This window comes from Ailuropoda melanoleuca, chromosome 5 (assembly GCF_002007445.2).
Source record: "Ailuropoda melanoleuca isolate Jingjing chromosome 5, ASM200744v2, whole genome shotgun sequence".
NCBI classification, from domain to species: Eukaryota; Metazoa; Chordata; class Mammalia; order Carnivora; family Ursidae; genus Ailuropoda; species Ailuropoda melanoleuca.
The window spans coordinates 69,670,460-69,688,083 of record NC_048222.1 but is presented as its reverse complement, the minus strand read 5'-3'; the positions used below and the strand labels follow the sequence as shown (position 1 = coordinate 69,688,083).

General features: G+C 41.3%; 1 protein-coding gene across 6 annotated transcripts in view; it reads left to right on the top strand.

Annotated features, from left to right (window-relative positions):
* The window catches only part of FMN1 (formin 1), a 412,618-nt gene that overhangs the window by 251,415 nt on the left and 143,579 nt on the right, over positions 1–17,624 (top strand). For all 6 annotated transcript variants that reach the window (XM_034661208.1, XM_034661207.1, XM_034661209.1 and 3 more), the window contains one exon: positions 2,346–2,433. In XM_034661208.1, coding sequence (XP_034517099.1) covers positions 2,346–2,433 — 88 coding nt within the window. The remainder of the gene's footprint in view (positions 1–2,345; positions 2,434–17,624) is intronic.

The following is a 17,624-nucleotide window of genomic DNA, read 5'->3' as shown; positions in this document are numbered from 1 at the left end:
CAAAGTGATTTTCTTAAATAACTAAGCTCTACAGACTTCACAAGGGCAGGCAAGGATTTCATCTGTCCGGGTCACCTCTGTATGCTCAAATTCCAGAGCTTTGCCAGGCACATAAAAGATTCACAGCAGGTATCTGTTGAATGAATGAATGAATGTTTACATGAAACTTATGTGGTTTTTCTTAATTTTGTATTGGACTTTTAAAAATCACTTCATTTTAAATTTGTGTTGTCAATCTAAGAAAAAGCCAGAAATTGATTTTTAAAGAAAATACTTGATTATATATAATCTTTTTCTCTTTTACTTTTGCCTTCATATAAAAAAATTTAAGGGGGGCGCCTGGGTGGCACAGCGGTTGGGCGTCTGCCTTCGGCTCTGGGCGTGATCCCGGCATTATGGGATCAAGCCCCACATCAGGCTCCTCCGCTGTGAGCCTGCTTCTTCTTCTCCCACTCCCCCTGCTTGTGTTCCCTCTCTCGCTGGCTGTCTCTATCTCTGTCGAATAAATAAATAAAATCTTTTAAAAAAAAATTTAAAAGAACAACTACCTACCTTCTTATTTCTTTTAAAAACTCCTGGAATTCTGTATCCCCCAAGAATCTTTCTCCAAGACTAATGTTGAAATTATTAAACACATTGGACTAAAAACAGATTTCCTTTTATCTTGATGAAAGCTTGATATTTACTATATTTGAGGTCTAATGGCTTCTAAAGAAGCCATTCTGAGCAGGGCAAGGAAAGATAAAGGGCAGGCAATAACTGATTCAGGATAGACTGATAGATGGGTAATTAGACAATCTTGGAACAAACTCCGTTATTCCTTATTGTTCAACCAGGAAGCAACTCACCTAGTCTAGTACTGATATAGATACAGATGTTTCTTACTGTCTAACTGTATCTTCACTCTATTTTGGTAACCTTATAAGTACCTAAGTGGAAGGAGAAGTGTAGCTGTTTAGTTTAATTTGTATTTTACTCAGCAAAGTGCATTAAAAAACAAGATTTGGTGTGCATTCCCTATTGATTTTTGTAGCTGTGTCACATGAGAGAAAGATCATTTTTTTTCCCCCTTAGCGGCCACTGTGTGGTTTAGAGAAACCAAAAGTATGAAGTGCTCTCTCTCCATAATTGGCAATGAGGTATTTGGAGTTTATAAGAAGTCTGTAAGGTTTCGATATGCCTATATTATTATAAAAGAACAATTTTAAGCAATTAAAATTAAGGTTTAATGTACAAAGTATTCCATCGTTTATATTAAAAATAGCGCAAATACGAAGCAACTCAATTCTCCAAGACAGGGAAATTTTATTTAAATAATCTATGTTAAGAATATAATATATGAAGGGCACTTGGGTGGCTCAGTCAGTTAAGCCTCTGCCTTTGGCTCAGGTCATGATCTCCGGGTCCTGGGATTGAGCCCCCGCATCGGGCTGCCTGCTCAAAAGGAAGTCTGGTTCTCTCTTTTTCTCCCTGTCTCTCTCCCCCCCACGTCCTTCCCCCCCCCTCATTTTCTCTCTCTCTTTTTCTCTCAAATAAATAAAACCTTTAAAAAAGAGAGAATATATTATATGAGTGCTTTACATATACTATGTGATGTAATTTTTAGAATAAATGTACAAATTAAATATAGTCAGCCCTACTCCATGATATAGAACATGAACTCCTTCCAGACGGATGTTAAGTCACTTTTCCAAGGCTGCATAAGTGGTAGGCAGCTGAGTTGAGATTATGCTGATCTTTCCCCTAAACCACTGGGCAGATGACACAGCCATAAAGATTGGAGGCTCTGAAGTGACCTAAGAAGTAGCAATGTGGAAATGTGCCAATGATAAGTGGAAAGGCTGTATATAAAATTGTACATACGTGGGGCGCCTGGGTGGCTCAGTTGGTTGGGCATCTTCCTTCAGCTCAGGTCATGATCCTGGGGTCCTGGGATGGAGCCCTGCATCGGGCTCCCTACTTATGGGGAGCCTCCTTCTCCCTCTACTTGCTGCTCATGCTCTCGTTTGCACTGTTTCTCTCTCAAATAAATAAAATCTTTAAAAAAAAATTGTACATACGTTGCAATTAGAGTTGAGTTAATAACTGTTTGAATAAAAAGATCGTAATACAGTATCATAAAGATTTTAGTGCTTGTATTAGATTGGCAGCGTTTGGGGTGATGGTTTTCCTTTATTTTCTAAAATATCTATAGTTGTAAATAAGTCACTTTCAAATTAAAGTATCGTTAAAATAGAGTGTGGCATCAGTTCATCAGAGTATCTAAAAATCTTAATGTTTTTGATATGCTTCTGAAAGATTGTGTGGTCATTTGAGCTTGTATTAATTTTATTTTTAAATTCCAGATCATCAAGTTATTGGATGGAAAACGATCTCAAACTGTGGGAATCTTGATATCTAGTTTGCATTTAGAAATGAAGGATATCCAGCAGGGTAAGTCTTCCCCCATCACTTTTTTCCCCCAACTTTAAAATTTTTCAACATTTAATCGTGAAAAGTTTCAAGTATAAATGATTAGAATGCTGTAATAAATCCCATGTACCAGCTACAAAACCACCGCCTCACTCTTGTTTCATCTGAAATACTCTCCCTCACCAGCTAGACTCTTAAAAAGCAAATCCTAAACATTTTATAAATCATCTGTTAAAAATGGCAGGACACCGATAAAAAGTTAAGGATGCGTTTTCAAGCATAGTTCCAGTGCAATTGCCATACATTTAAAAACATTTACAGTTATCTCTCAGTATCATCATATGTAGTTCTAATTTCCCTGATTGTATACTCACTAATTCATCCATTTGTTTATAATTAGCGTGAATGAGGATCCAAACAACTTCTATGCATTGCCTTTGTTTTGCGTCTCTCGGTTTTCTTTTAATCTAGAAGTTTCTGCACTCCATCTTACTACTTTTTTTCCTTTGTAATTAATTTTTTTAAGAAGCAGGTCATTTCTCCTGTGGAGTTTCCCACATTTTAGATTTTCTGATGTATTTCCATGTTTTCATTTATTATGTTTTTCTGTCCCCTATGGTTCCTTACATAAACTGTTAGTTTGATCTATAGACTTGATCCAAGTAAGGGAAGAATACTTCATAAATGCTATTGCATATTTTATCAAGAAACGCATAATATCTATTTGTTTCTTTATGTTGTTAGTGGACACAGAAGATCTTTGCCTAGATTCGTTATTTCATTAGAAGTTTGCAAAATAATGATACACTAACTCCATCACTTCTTCTTCATTAGCTGGAATACTTCTGTGGTGAAACACTTTGCTTCTTCATCTACTTGGTTATGTCATTGTTTTTTAATCCCTTTTTTTTTTTAATGATGCTATTTCAACTTGGTTATCTTTGGCTGAATTTGAAATACAACACTTAAAAAAAGGAAATTTTACTTACAGTATTTTTCTTAAGTTCTGGAAAAATAGACCAAAAACCATCTTACCTTCTTGAAATCTGTGTCTTGCATGAAAACAATACTCTGCTTTCTCAGTAATCAGTTAAATGTAAATCTTTATTTTGACATGTCATTGATAACATTTTCTGAGTAATACAGTCTCCCGTAGATGGTTTCAGTCGAATTCACCATGGGTTTAACAGTGTAGACACTCTCAAACCAGATTGCCCTTCAGGTTTTTACTCTGTGTTTCCTCAAGATTGTTTTACCCAGGTACACTGCAGAAAACTCGCAGGGATCGTGAACCAAAAGACACTTAAGATACACACACTGCTTCTCCTCTCAAAGGAGCTCTGCTTAGGATTTAAAATTTTGCTTTATTGCAAACATTAAAAACTCCCCCTAAAACTAAAAATATTCTGAATTAGTTGATGGTCACAAAGGATGCAAACAAGTTGTCTGTTTGTAATACTTCGGCTTAATTAAGTAGAACTAAATACATAGCATGAATGTCAAACCTCAAAAACTGCTGCAGGAGGGGATTTGAATTTGGGCAGGGGCAGCTAAAGGGGTCCCCCTACCAAAATGAGAAAGGGGTTCTTCAGTGATTCTAGGGGCTAGATCTTCTAGAAGAATTGAGTTTCTGGTAAATTCAAACCAGGTAACTGTGATGCGACAGCAAAGGAAAAATGAAACAAATGGAACAGATAAATCAGCAGGAAAGTTGATCGTCTTTTGTCAAAGAGACGAGCTCTTTTGGTGTACTCTGAGTTTGGAAAGGAATTCCCCAGATCCAGCGGCAGAGCTGTACCCTGAACAACAGCAGTCTTCTGAAGTTTGGTGAAAACCAGGCATGCCGGGTTTCATCATCATGATGCGCGGCACTGGGGATCTGAGTCTTCATAATGGCCACGGCACCTGAGACCCTATCCAGTTCTTTTTAGGCACGTTGTGCTGTAGTGTGTCAGGTTGCCATGTGACGAGAGTCGTTCCAGCCACTGGTGTTCAGTTACCAACTCCAGACTATCAACCTCCTTCCATGGCACCCCAGCCTCGTTGGAGTGAATGTTCATTGTGAGTGAGATGAGAGATTAGTTCCTCTTTACCTTTTCCAGTACTTTCCTCCAGACAAGAGCATGCTTACATGAAGCAGTAGTGAATTTACATGTCAGCGCTGGAATTGTCAGTTGTAACATCACAGATTTCTAGGACTCGTGGGCACCATTTTAGTTCTTTCTCCTGTTCCAAGCACCTCCATTTCCCACCACAGAGTTGGCTCCTAAGTTCAAAAAAAAAAAAAAATCACCTCTATTCCATGTCTTCATTTAGTAATGCATTCCAGATGAATAAAACCCTAGCTTAATTTTTCTTTAGAATCTTTTGACTGACACTGGCATCCGAAGGTCACCTAGGAGCCCCTGCTGTGTCAGTTACGTTTCGTGCTGAGTCTGTGTCTGGTCGTGAATGGAATGCACTTGGCCTTGTGTTGTCATCCTGATGAAAGGACTCCCTGTGCTGATGTTGGCCCAGAACGCGTATTTTAACGTGAGAGGGGCTGCAGTGAGATCTGACTGGGGCTGGCCAGCTGGCAGCCAGGCAAGGTTGCACAGCACATCAGCCCTGGTGAAATGACCACAGTGCCAAGCTGTTCTGCGGCCTGTGGTCATATGGTCGTCTTCGTCAGTGCACAGAGACAGATGCACTAGCTTGCATTTCCCAAACTCACAGGGAGCTGATGTATAAACCAAAAAGTGAGCGTATTCACTTAGGGAAAAGAATTTTCCTTTGTCATGATGAAACTATTTATCACATCGTTTCATTGTTACATCCGTATCGCTAGCCTCTCCTCTCATTGTATAATTGTTTACGTTCTTTTCCCCCTTGCTGGGATGACAACATGGTCACCTTGATAATAGTTTTGGGTATGTCCGTTCACAGTTAATCTCCCATAGCTGGACAACCCACTTTTTTCCTGGTTCAACTCTTAAAAAGCAACCTTGTCTTCCTCATTTGTAAAGGTGGTCACTCTTCTGTTGTCCACAAGACACTGCCTGTGATGTCTATTGGAGAAGTGGAATGTTGAAGCTCTGTACCTCTAGGTCTTACAGATGGCAAGTTTGCTCCTTTATGTCATGTTGTATTTTTTTCCTAAGAATTTCTCTGATTATTAAGCCTTGTTTACAACTAACCGAGCTAACATATCACATATAAAAGCTACTCATTTTTTTAAAAATTTAATTTGATTTAAAAAAAAATAGACTGAACCCTAGAATAGAAGGAATCAGAATGTCACGTGTCCCATTCCTGTGCATTTGGGCAAAATTTTCTTCCTTTCTTCCTGCCTTCCCGCCTTCCCACCCTGAGGAAACATGGATTGAATGCCAGTTCTTTTTTTTTTTTTTTAAGATTTTATTTATTTATTCGACAGAGATAGAGACAGCCAGCAAGAGAGGGAACACAGCAGGCGGAGTGGGAGAGGAAGAAGCAGGCTCCCAGCAGAGGAGCCTGATGTTGGGGCTCGATCCCATAACGCCAGGATCACGCCCTGAGCTGAAGGCAGATGCTTAACCGCTGTGCCACCCAGGCGCCCCTGAATGCCAGTTCTGTGTCAGGCACCAAACCCCACCACAACATGTAAGATCCAGTCTCTAACATTCTCAAGAATGCGCAGGACGGTAGGAGAGATGTACGAAGCAGCCCAAGAGGACAATAGAGTTGCCTCTGAAATAACAGAGAGGAGTATCTTGACTCCTCCTGTGAAACTTAAGATGAGTCTTCAAAGATGAAACAGTGGTCATCACACACAGAAGGACAGAAGGCATGTGAAGAGGAGGTCCTGCTAGAATATATAGATGACACGTGACTGAGGGTTGTTTCAGGGCACAGGGCTAGAAAGGCAAGTGACATTCAGACCAGGAAGGGCCCTGAATATCATACAAACTTTGGACATTATCCCATAAGTGACAGGGCGACACAATTTAAGAGTGTCAGTGCTGTGATCTAATTGTGAGTACAGAATACCTGTCAGGCTGTGGAAGATGAGCCTCCAGGGCCTCGCGTGCTCTGGCCCCAGCGGGTACCTCCGACTTTGCCTGGTTGTGCTTGCTTCCCATCTCACCGCACGCGAACCACAGCAGTCCTGCTTGATTCCTTAAAAAGGCCAAGTTCTTTTCTTCTTCTGTGTCTTTGAAGGCATAGCACTTTCTGAATGAGCAGCATTGCACATTCCCTCTGTTTGAAATGCTTTTCCACCGCTCTGGAGCTAGCTCCTTTTCTTTGCTAGGTTTCAGCACATGGGACACCTCAGAGACCCTCCCAAATATAAGCTACCCTAAGTCAGTTCTCTTATAGTCTACCCAGCACTTCATACTTCATTTGTTCCTCTACTTATGTTTTCATTTACACCCATCACCAGAATATAAGTTCCAAGAGGAGATTGCTCAGTGCTGTGTCCCTAGTACCCTGCGCTGTGCCTGGCAGCTGGGTGATGTTCCTTGAGTGTCTGTTGAGTGGAGAAACAGAGATCATACCGAAGGTGGATAAATCTGTTAGAAAGGGATTGTGATGATTGCGATAATAAATGGTGAAGGCCAGAACGAAGGCTGTGTCTATAGAAATGTAGGGGAGACCACATACAAGGGCTATTTGGAGAGAGAATTCCTCCATTTAGCCACATCAGAGGCAAGCAGTGATGGAGAAGTCTTATATGCACCTTGGATTTCTAGCTTCAGTAAAGATGTATATAATGAATGGTACCAAAACACAAACTGGAAAGATAGGAGAAAAAGCACAGGTAGAAGCAGGAAGATCAATTCTGTTTTCAATGATTTGAGCCTGAAATGACTGGAGACATTGAAGCCAATGTGTTTAGTGAGCATCTGAAAAGTCTAACCTGATGCAAAGTAGATAGGGCTTTGTTGGATATAGAATATCACCAAAAAGGTAACCACCTTTATCCATTTCTCTCTACCCAAGATGGTGCTGGATATCTTGTAGAAGAAAGCCAAGTCCTTAAACAGACCAAAGTTTCAAGCACTGCATGACTCAAGGCAGGACCTTGGTTGTGGGGGAAGAATGGTTTCAGGAGACTGACCATAATCCCCACAGCACTTGTATTTGGTCCAGGAGAGACTCTGAATAAGTGATTTACTTCTTGCTGGCTTTCCATCTGCTAAACTCGATGACTTGTATTTAAAAGCATTTTGGCATCCTTGGACACAGTGACTGCCTACATGATTGCAAATTAGTGTTTTCATTCCACGTTAGTGATTTCCTCTCATTCTTTTCCCAGGGGAGATGGAAAATTACTGTTGACTGTTCTTGACATAAACCTCTGTATGCCTTGCAACAGACGAGGTGCCAGAAACCTCCTGGCATTCATTTGGAATTTCCCGTACACTCAGAATTTATATTTATAATATTTAATCTAACATCAAAATAAAACATTTTTCAGCTTAGTTCCTACCAGCCCAGAATCTCAGTTTGGGAGTTCGGTTGCATCAAAGACTATCTTTCTGTTTAGGAGTCCCAAATCAAAATGTGAGAGGATGCCAGTTAGTCATGTGCCGGGAGTCTGAAATCCAGATCTGAGAATGCTCCCTCGACTTTGCTCCCTTTTACCTAATAATTTCTAGAAACCTCTGTCAAGGTTAATGCCGGGTGTCTAAAACAGAATGAATTTTACCAGGCATCTGAAATTCACCACGGATAATCTAGGATTTTCCTGAAGAACATTCTAGTTCTAGCCTGGAAGACCCTATACTGAAGGCAGGTGGTCTCCAAAATTTTTCTTGCGTACCCCTACCAGTAAAACGTTTCAGAACCTGCTTCTCAAGCCGTGTTCTCTGAAACATGTCTACCATGTAAATGTGTGACAGATCTAATATTCACATTATAAAACACGTGCCAAAATATGAGCTGAAGTGAGATTAATATTATTTTAAAATGTCTTGGTAATTTTAATTTTGATGGCTTTGGGTTCTCATTGGCTAATATCTCAAGGCTCAATATATAAAGAGGGCGCAACTCAACTATTAAGAATAGTGTATCTAAATCCGCATTTCAAATAGTCCCTTGATAAATCCTATTATAATTTATGGAGGTCAGTGCCGTGGCAAACCTGACTCAACTGTCCTTGCTTTTTAACTCCTTCCATGGCTGATGGGAGAACTTGAACTGGCAGTCAAAGTGTCTACTCTGCCATTTTCTTATTGTTCAAGGATTATCTTCTGGAGTTTCTCTGCAGGAATCTTTTGAAGCTAACTTGTTTATTTTGTCAGGTTTAGTTTAGTTAAAACCAGATTTTAGAATCAGAAAACATCATTTAATTGGGGCCCCCAAAATCGCAGGTTGTTGAAAGCAAAAGAACGAGTGAGGATGCCATGTAAGGAGTTTACCCACCAAAGGAGACATGCCCTCCTTACCTGCAGACCTACTGAATGAAGGTGCCAGGGGTTATCAACTTATTAAATATTGAAAGAGCTCAATTTTTAAAAAGATTTCTCGATGAATGGAAACAATAGCTCCCTCCCCTTCCCTTCCCTTCCCTTCCTACCTTTTTCTTCCTCCTACTGAGTCTAAAACACCTGAGCGGCAGGGTTCCCACCTACCACTTTCTAAACCACCATACATTCCTTCACTCACAGAGCTGAGTCCGGAAAGCAGAGGGTGGCATTTCTTTGTACTTTACCTTCAGGCAACCGGCTGAAACCATCCAATCTGCCTGGAATGTAATTTTGGCTTAAAAGAACCAGAACTAATGGAAGAACAGAAGCAGCTTAACCCAAACTGTTTCTCATTCCACTGCCCTACAGAGAATGGAGGGGATGAAGGAGGGGAGGTTTGTGAATTCTCTGCCTGTGCCCTTGTTTGAGGTTTGAACCATGGACAATTTTAATTGCACCTATAAAATGGCACCATGGGCACCTCGAGGCATAGTACATGCCCCAACATGGGTGAGAATTGGGAGTTTTGCTTTCTTTATAAGATTGAGTGATTATGAGTGTTTGGAATCGATTAGATAAATGTCTCTTTTGCGACTGTCGTTTCTTCCACGCCCCAGCCAGCTCCTCTCACTGTGTCATTTACACTTGCCTCCTGTTTCCATCAGAGCCTGAATTCAGGTCTGTACCAGCTAACATGCCACGCTAGCAGGCATTTGGCAATGTAGGGAAGACTAAATATGGTCCCTTGATAGTTCTTGTTCTTTATGGGTCTGGAAGCAACTTTTGTTTGTGTTTCTTCATTCTCTGTGCCTTTGCTTCCCTTTTTAGTCTGTTCTGGCATGCAGTATAAAATTGCACTCGGGGCGCCTGGGTGGCACAGCTGTTGGGCGTCTGCCTTCGGCTCAGGGCGTGATCCCGGCGTTGCGGGATCGAGCCCCACATCAGGCTCCTCCGCTATGAGCCTGCTTCTTCCTCTCCCACTTCCCCTGCTTGTGTTCCCTCTCTCGCTGGCTGTCTCTATCTCTGTCAAATAAATAAATAAAATCTTTAAAAAAAAAAAAAAATTGCACTTACTCATATCTTTTCAAGAAAATTAGACTTTATATTGCTCTAGAGTTTATTTTCTTTTGATATTTACATTTTCTTCTTTTTAAGATTTTAAAGAGAGCAAGCACCAGTCAGGGGAGCAACAGAGGGAGAGGGAGAAGCAGACTCCCCACTGAGCAGGGAGCCCGATGTGGGACTGGATCCCAGGACCCCGGGATCATGACCTGAGCCGAACTGACTGAGCCACCCAGGCACCCTATATTTATATTTTCTTTTAAGACAATACCTTTTCAGTTTCCACGTTTCCATTTTTTAGAAATTCTTTTTGCTATGATTTTAACTGCAATGCTGATTATTTTGAATAACTGCAAATAGTTGACAAAGTTGGGATTGTTTCATTATGCATATTGAGATAGCATAGTAGAATTGAATCAAGTATGAGTGATAATTAAATAATGGTGAGGTTATGGATGTGTGTAATACACAAATGAAGTTTTTGTACATGGGCTCTATGTGGTTCCCACTAGGAGGCTGCTGCTGAATGTAAAAAGCACGCAATGCCCTTTAGAGACAAGTGTCAGTATAAGCTGTTGTGGGTAGTTGGTTCACTGATTTTTGTTTGTTTGTTTAAGATGGTGAGGATTTTAGGTGGAGTGATTATTTATAGCCTAACACTTATAAAGGATAAAAGAAGTACAATCGGGCGCCTGGGTGGCTCAGTCCATTGAGCGCCTGACCGTTATTTTCAGCTCAGGTCACTATCTCATGGGTCCTGGGATCCAGCACTGAGCATCGGGCTCCACGCTCCACAGGGAGTCTGCTTGACATTCTCTGACGCTGCCCCTCCCCCCACTCACATGCACATGCACTCTCTCCCTCTCTCGAATAAATAAATAAATATGTTTTAAAAATAGAAGTGTAATCATAGCCCAATAAATCTGATTATGGAGCTGAGCTTGGGAAATCAAGCTGTGCAACTTCATGCCTTAGTTTCATCATCTGTAAAACTGGGACAGCAATAGCACCCACCTCCTACAAATAAATGTAAAACACTTAGAACACAGGAAGTGCCCAATAAATGCAGCAATTAATTTATCAAGTATTCATCCCCAGTAAGGTCTGCCTACTATACCCACCCTCTGGTGTAGTAGACAGAGGTTATTTTAAGCTGCTTTAGTAATTGGTGCCCTTAGCATTTGATCTGGAGAGGTGTATAGAGCCAGGATTTGTGCAAACCTCTATCCGCACAGGTGTGCCTGGTGCTGGAGGTGGGACGTAGGGGCCAGTAGGGGAAAAGAAGGCATGCTGATGATGGCGAAGAGACCTAGTTCCAGAGCTCTCAGTGGAGGCAGGTTCTCCCTCACTCCACCCTTCTCTCTGCCAGGCCCCCTGCTTTCCACCTCGTACCCAGTTTTATCATGAATTTGGTCATCCCTCTCTGCGATGACCTCATTGTTCCGAGGGAAGCCTGTGGGGAGATGTTCCTGCTGTGCCTTTCCTCAGCTCTCAGATTCTACCAGGGCCTCGTTCCATGACCCCACATCCTTGCCTTTTCCTTGGTAGAGGTCAGGGTAGTTGCTTTGTGGGAGTGTTGAGGGTTAGGTTACCTGAGAGTTTTGGAAATCTAAAGCCTTCTTTGATACGGTCCCCATTTCATTTTCTTTCCCTTACAAGTTGAATATTTAGGAATCCCTAAGAGTATCAGTAATTTGGGCAAAACAGCCAAGTTTTGGTTTGGCCATTTGGAAGTCAACATTGTTAAGAAAATAATCTCTACTAATAGAGTCAAGTAATCCTATTAATCTTTGCTTTCATGGGCCGAGAATAAATCTAGTCCATTTGCAAACAATTATTAAACACCCACTTTGTGCAAGGTGTTCACGCCAACTCCTTACTGAAGGCAACGCAAAGAGGCATAAACTGGGCTGCACAGAGGTGATTTTTAAAATCAACAACAGCCCAAGCTGAGTCAGTCAGCCCAGCCCTATCTGCTGCGGCATCTTCCACACCTTGGACAGCCAGATTGACTTTGGCTAATCTAACAGACTTAGGAGTGTGCCTTCCCCCCCTCAGTCTTCCACGTGTTTCTTGCCCAAAGGTGCTCCTTCGGTCGACAAGAACAGCTCCTTTGGTAACTGCTTGTTTCTTACTAATTAGCAGCCCTTCAGACAGCGCAGTCATGTTCTATTTATTTGGAAATGGCGCACCCGGGGATAGAAAAGCTTTCAGGGTTAAAAATGGCTGGAGGGCTGAGAGAGCTCCTGCGTGCTCCCTCTCCTTACCCTGGTCTTGTGAAAAGCCGCCTCCGACCCACAGAGGGAATTTACCTATCGTGTGAGACCCTGACCCCGTGCCTGTGCCTGAAGCAGGCACGTAGTTTTTATGTGCGCCTGTTAGTTTCAATCTGCGATACTGATCTGCTTTTTGTCCCTGCTGACGGTTATTATATCTTAATGGGCGAAACACGACTCTAATGATCCTTGTGTATGTAATTCGTGGAGTACAGAGCAGGCACCAGAGGACCACATAAAAATGTTTGCCTCAATTTCCCTGCAAAAAAAGGGGCCCAGAAACCAGACTTGACCAAGTAACAGATTTTTAAAGGTAAAGGAACCCAATAAAATTACCAGCTTTTCACAGCGTGTGTCTATTTCCTTTAGACATATTGTGAGGTGTAGGTGAAATATTCTAACTGAACTGACAGTGTGAGTGGGGATAACTAAGGAGAGAGGGAGATAAAAGTAAAAACCACCAGCAATGATTGATATTGCAGTAGCAGTGACTTGTTGGGGTCTCCCCTTTGTGGATTTGACACTTCACCTTTCTGACACCATCTGCAGGAGTGTTGGTATAATGAGTCCTAGACAGATGGGAACAAAAGCTAGCATGGCTTGGAACTACTGTATCAGGGCTTTGAGGCATGCTGTAGAATTATGTAGGCTGGTATTCGCTTATCCAACTTATAAGATAAAAGGTGTATGTGTGTGTATGTGCGTGTGTACGTGTGTGAGAGAGAGACAGAGAGACAGAGCAAGAATGACAGAGTGTGTTTTTTTAAAGCATAAAATGGAGGGAGCTACCTGATCCCAGGCAATTCCAAAAATAATTTAATCAGTGACTGATTTCTTTCTCTATTGTAACCACCAGTTAACTAATTAAATGGGTTGATGAAAGGCTTATAAGTTTGACGATAAGTGCCTTCAAGAATCGATTCTCTGGGGTGCCTGGGTGGCACAGCGGTTAAGCGTCTGCCTTCGGCTCAGGGCGTGATCCCGGCGTTATGGGATCGAGCCCCACATCAGGCTCCTCTGATATGAGCCTGCTTCTTCCTCTCCCACTCCCCCTGCTTGTGTTCCCTCTCTCGCTGGCTGTCTCTATCTCTGTCGAATGAATGAAAAAATAAAATCTTAAAAAAAAAAAAAAAAGAATGCATGTCTTTAAAAAAAAAAAAAAGAATTGATTCTCTAATACACTGTGCCAATATTTGGGGAACAGAATTTTCAGGTATTGATTCCAGCCCAATGTAGGAACTTAAACTGTTCTTGGTGAATAGGAGGCAGAAATACGTACATGCAGAACAGCTCTCGTAGGAGTCCTATTACGTCTGCCTGTTTACTTTGTAGACCCTTGGCCAGTAACCTAACCTTCCTTGGCTACTCTGTAGAAGAGAAATAATAGAATTCTAATAATTTCCTTAAGCTCCTGGACTCAACCAGGATATCTCTTCATAATGCTTCTTCCACCTCTGAATTTTATTTCCCTTTTTGACTTGTGTTTTTAAGATCCTTACATGGACGGCGTTGACCCTAAATTGGTCTATCTAACTCTTCCTTCATGGGTAGTTTTCCTCTCTCCCGTTCCTCCCCCAGGTCCTTGGGGTAAGATCAACAGGCACATCCAACTCTTAAGCCCTTCTGCCTGTTTCTGTGGATGGCCCCAAGCTCTTCCTCCAAGTCTAGATGCAAAATCTCAGGTGGCTTTAACTCCAGTTTCCTCAGCCGCATGGCTAGTTAGGGATACCACTCTGTAGCACTCTGTCGTGGCCTGCTCCTTGGTCCTGTGACTTCTATCCACAATATTGGCTACTTCTTGTTCACTGGAATAGGTTCTTAAACCAGTTTTTCCAAATTTCGACATGTCCTACGGAATGTCACTCTGTTGGGTTCACTCTCCTACTCGTAGCTGCTCAGCGCCTCCCTGCTGGATGTGGAGTGTTACAGGCCCCTCATCACGGCATTCAGAATACCCGACCTGGCTCCAAAGTAGAATTAATGCTCTCTTCCAGCCAAAAGTGAACTCCCTGCCATTGCGTGCTCTTCTGTGAGCCTGTCTGCCCCTGCTTCTTCCATCCAAAACGTCTCACATCCTTCCAGTTTCTGTTCACTGGCACTTGTTATAAATTTACAGATCGTCCTAGCTCAGAATGAATTTGGCACATGTCTGCCTGAAGCAACATAACTGATGGATTTTTACTCGTAACCTTTTTACCTAAGGTGACACTGCTCTTTAAAACAGTTCTGGAGGTTCAGAATGAAGGGAAAGCTATTCTCCTTATTCTGTCCTTGAAAATGAGAAAATTTACTTGTGAAGCTTAATCATTTTTCGGTACGGACTGTTCAGGCAAACAGTGTGTCTACTGAGTGTGTGGATGAGGGCGTGATAACACAACTCGACTGACTAAACTTTGATTTTTTTTTTTTTAACTAGGGACTAATGGGCGTGAGCAAACGACCCTAATTCAGATACACCCCTCATAAGACAACATTTTCATCTGCCAAAATCCTATCCCTTTTTAAAGTTTCTGTTTTCTCTTTCAAGACCACATGCTCTCTTTATCAAGAAAGTTTTCCTGATACACAACGGAAGGACTCTGGGGGATTCCTGTAGCTTCTATCCCACCCACACACTTTTTATCCCTGTCACAGCCCGTGTGCCATTCCGGGTGCCGGGGTTATCAAGATGCATGGACATGATCTCTGGCTCCAGGGCTTCTGTGGTCCAACAGAGGAGGGAAACTGTTCTGTTCTGCTACACACCATACCACAGGTTCTTCATTAGACTTCCCTCCCCTGTGTAAAATAACATGCGTGGCCATGGAGAGGAAAAGAGGGAGGACTTAAGAATCTGAAGATTAAGGGGTTCCTTCCAGGGCAGGAAACTTTTCCCCTGGGCCTTGGGGGACGAGGCATAGGAAGGGAGGAAGCCATGGTTATGTCGCCCCAAGAGGCTGGAGCACAGGGTATCTGGGAGAAGTGCAAGTGGTAAGGGATGAGATTGGAAGTGTAGCTTGGGGCCAGAGAGGAATGGGCTTACACATCAGGCCAAGGCGTTTCAACTTTACCTGCTATTTGAAGGAAAGACATATGAGGTGTTGTAAGCATCAGAGTAAAATGGTGAGAACCATGGTTTAAAAAAATAACATTGTTGGTACAACGAACAGTAGCTTGGTGGGAAAGATGGAAATTGGAGATGCAGATGAGATTGACTTTCTGAATGGACCCAAAGTTACCTTGTATTTCTCTTAAGACATTTAAGGCATTATGTTCTATAATTATAACTATTTGTGCATATACCTTGACTATTAATAATGCCTCCTGAAGTTGGGCTTCTAGCAGGGTTTTGTGAAGGACCAAATGGGTTTAATAGCAACGACTCCTATCTGAAACGCTCATGAATTCTGGAAAGTTTCATTTATAACACAAACTACTCCATAGTCGGCTTTCTCTAATTCTTTCCAGATGTTAAAGGAGATAAGGCATTAACAAGCATTAAAACACATTAACCGTGTGTATATTTAAAATCATAATAGTCATCGTTCATTGGTACCATTTTGAGTTCATACCATGCTCTAGGTGCTATGCCGAGCGTACATATGCCTCAACCTAATATTTTCAACATGTGATATTACACCCATTTTATGAATGTGCTGAGGCTTGGACACTTTAACCTGCCAGGATCACGTAGTGAGTGACAGTCATCTTGGTCTTTTTCTGTACCTTAAACTTCTTCCTTCATCAGAAAAAGAAACTTCCTTTTGCAGTTACCCCTCCCTGGAAAGTTCTTCTCCCAGACATCTACAGAACTGACTTCTTCAGCTCTTAGCTTAACTGTTGCCTCCTCAAAGAAGCCTTCATCAACCATCCTACCTAATGTTGTTCATTTCTCTACTTTCTTCACAGTACTTTGTTATCTGAAATCATTTGTTTATTTTCTGTCCCCTCAGCTACAGTATAAATTTCTGAAATCAAGTGTTTTGAACCTCTAACACATTTTTGATTTATATAATCACAGCATTTTAGAACAGTTTCTAGAACTTAATACACATTCAACAAATATTTAGTCAAGGGCTGGGTGAATGAATGAATAAATGTCTCGAGTCCATGCTTATTCTCTAGTCCCATCCTCTAGATATTATCTTGGTGCTGCCTAGCATACTAGAGAAGAATTGGCTGCCCATACAACCTGTCAAACTGCATATCTGGTACCCAGACTGATTAACTTTTAAAAAACAAATATTTACTCACCAGAAAAACAACCCACAGGTCATTTCTTTCTTGTTAGTTAAGATCACTCAGTTACATCTAAACTTGCAGTTCAGATAGAGTACCTACAATGTAGGGTTAGTTTAGAAGAGAACTTGTCTGAGAAACTGTTGGTAGAACTTTACCTTTTCTTGTTGCGTTCCTGTTGGCCAATTTTTGTAGGAGAATATTGGAATTGACATAAAAGAGGCATTGTTCCTGGCTTTTTTTTTTTTAAGCACATGACATGTAGACATTCATGGTCTTTCTAATAAATTCGTGAATTCATATGATCTCCACACACAAAATAATCATCCTCCAAGGGTAAATTCTTTCATCCTTCCCTCAAACTACATTTTTCTTTTGTGGTTTCAGATTGGGCTTTTTAGAAGTGTGATTTCCCTTTGTCTTAGTGGAATCTGAGCCAACTTTTGTCACTAGCATGTTAACCTCTTCTTTCCACACTCTCCGATATCTAAGAATAGCTTGCTGATTAACCCTAAGTTAGAGAAGTTGGCCTGTGAAGGAATTTTAAGTACATTTCTCGGTGTTCTGTGAAGTTACATGATCTTAGCTCAGTTAATTAACTTTGTTAAAATCGTATAAGGGGTTCATATGATTCCGCTACAGAAGGCACAAAAACAGTTTGAAAGGAACCTGCCCTTTACCTTGATCCCTACCTTCTCCAAAAACCATGGTGTAATGCCAATGAACAGAATAATGGTTGACGAGCAAAATTTTAAGGCATTCTAAATATCACTGGTTGGTTTAATAAAATTAATTAGCCTGCCACGGAGAAAATTTACTAGCGTGCTGGTTAATTTCACAATGTAAAGTCAGAGAAGGGAGGTGGGGTTGGGAGAACAAACCTTATTAGTTTTGAATAATTATTTAAAGATGTGGAGCTGCCTATTTCAAACACTTTGATTGCCAAATCCATTAAGGCTTTACAATCTCAAAGTTTGTATCCCAGTATATATGGGAAGGAATCTCCCTAGGTGAAATCATAATCATATTAGTGAACAGCTAAATGACTTAAAGATGCAGAACAACAAGTAGAATCCTAATAAAACCATGGGAATGAGAACTTGCCTTAGACTAACAACTCATGGGAGGTTTCCATAATCTTAATTTGCCATTGATGCAATTATTGCTTTTTCTTGTCTTTTTAATCCAAACAAGATGTTTGCAGTGGCCATGGAAAGGTGCCTAA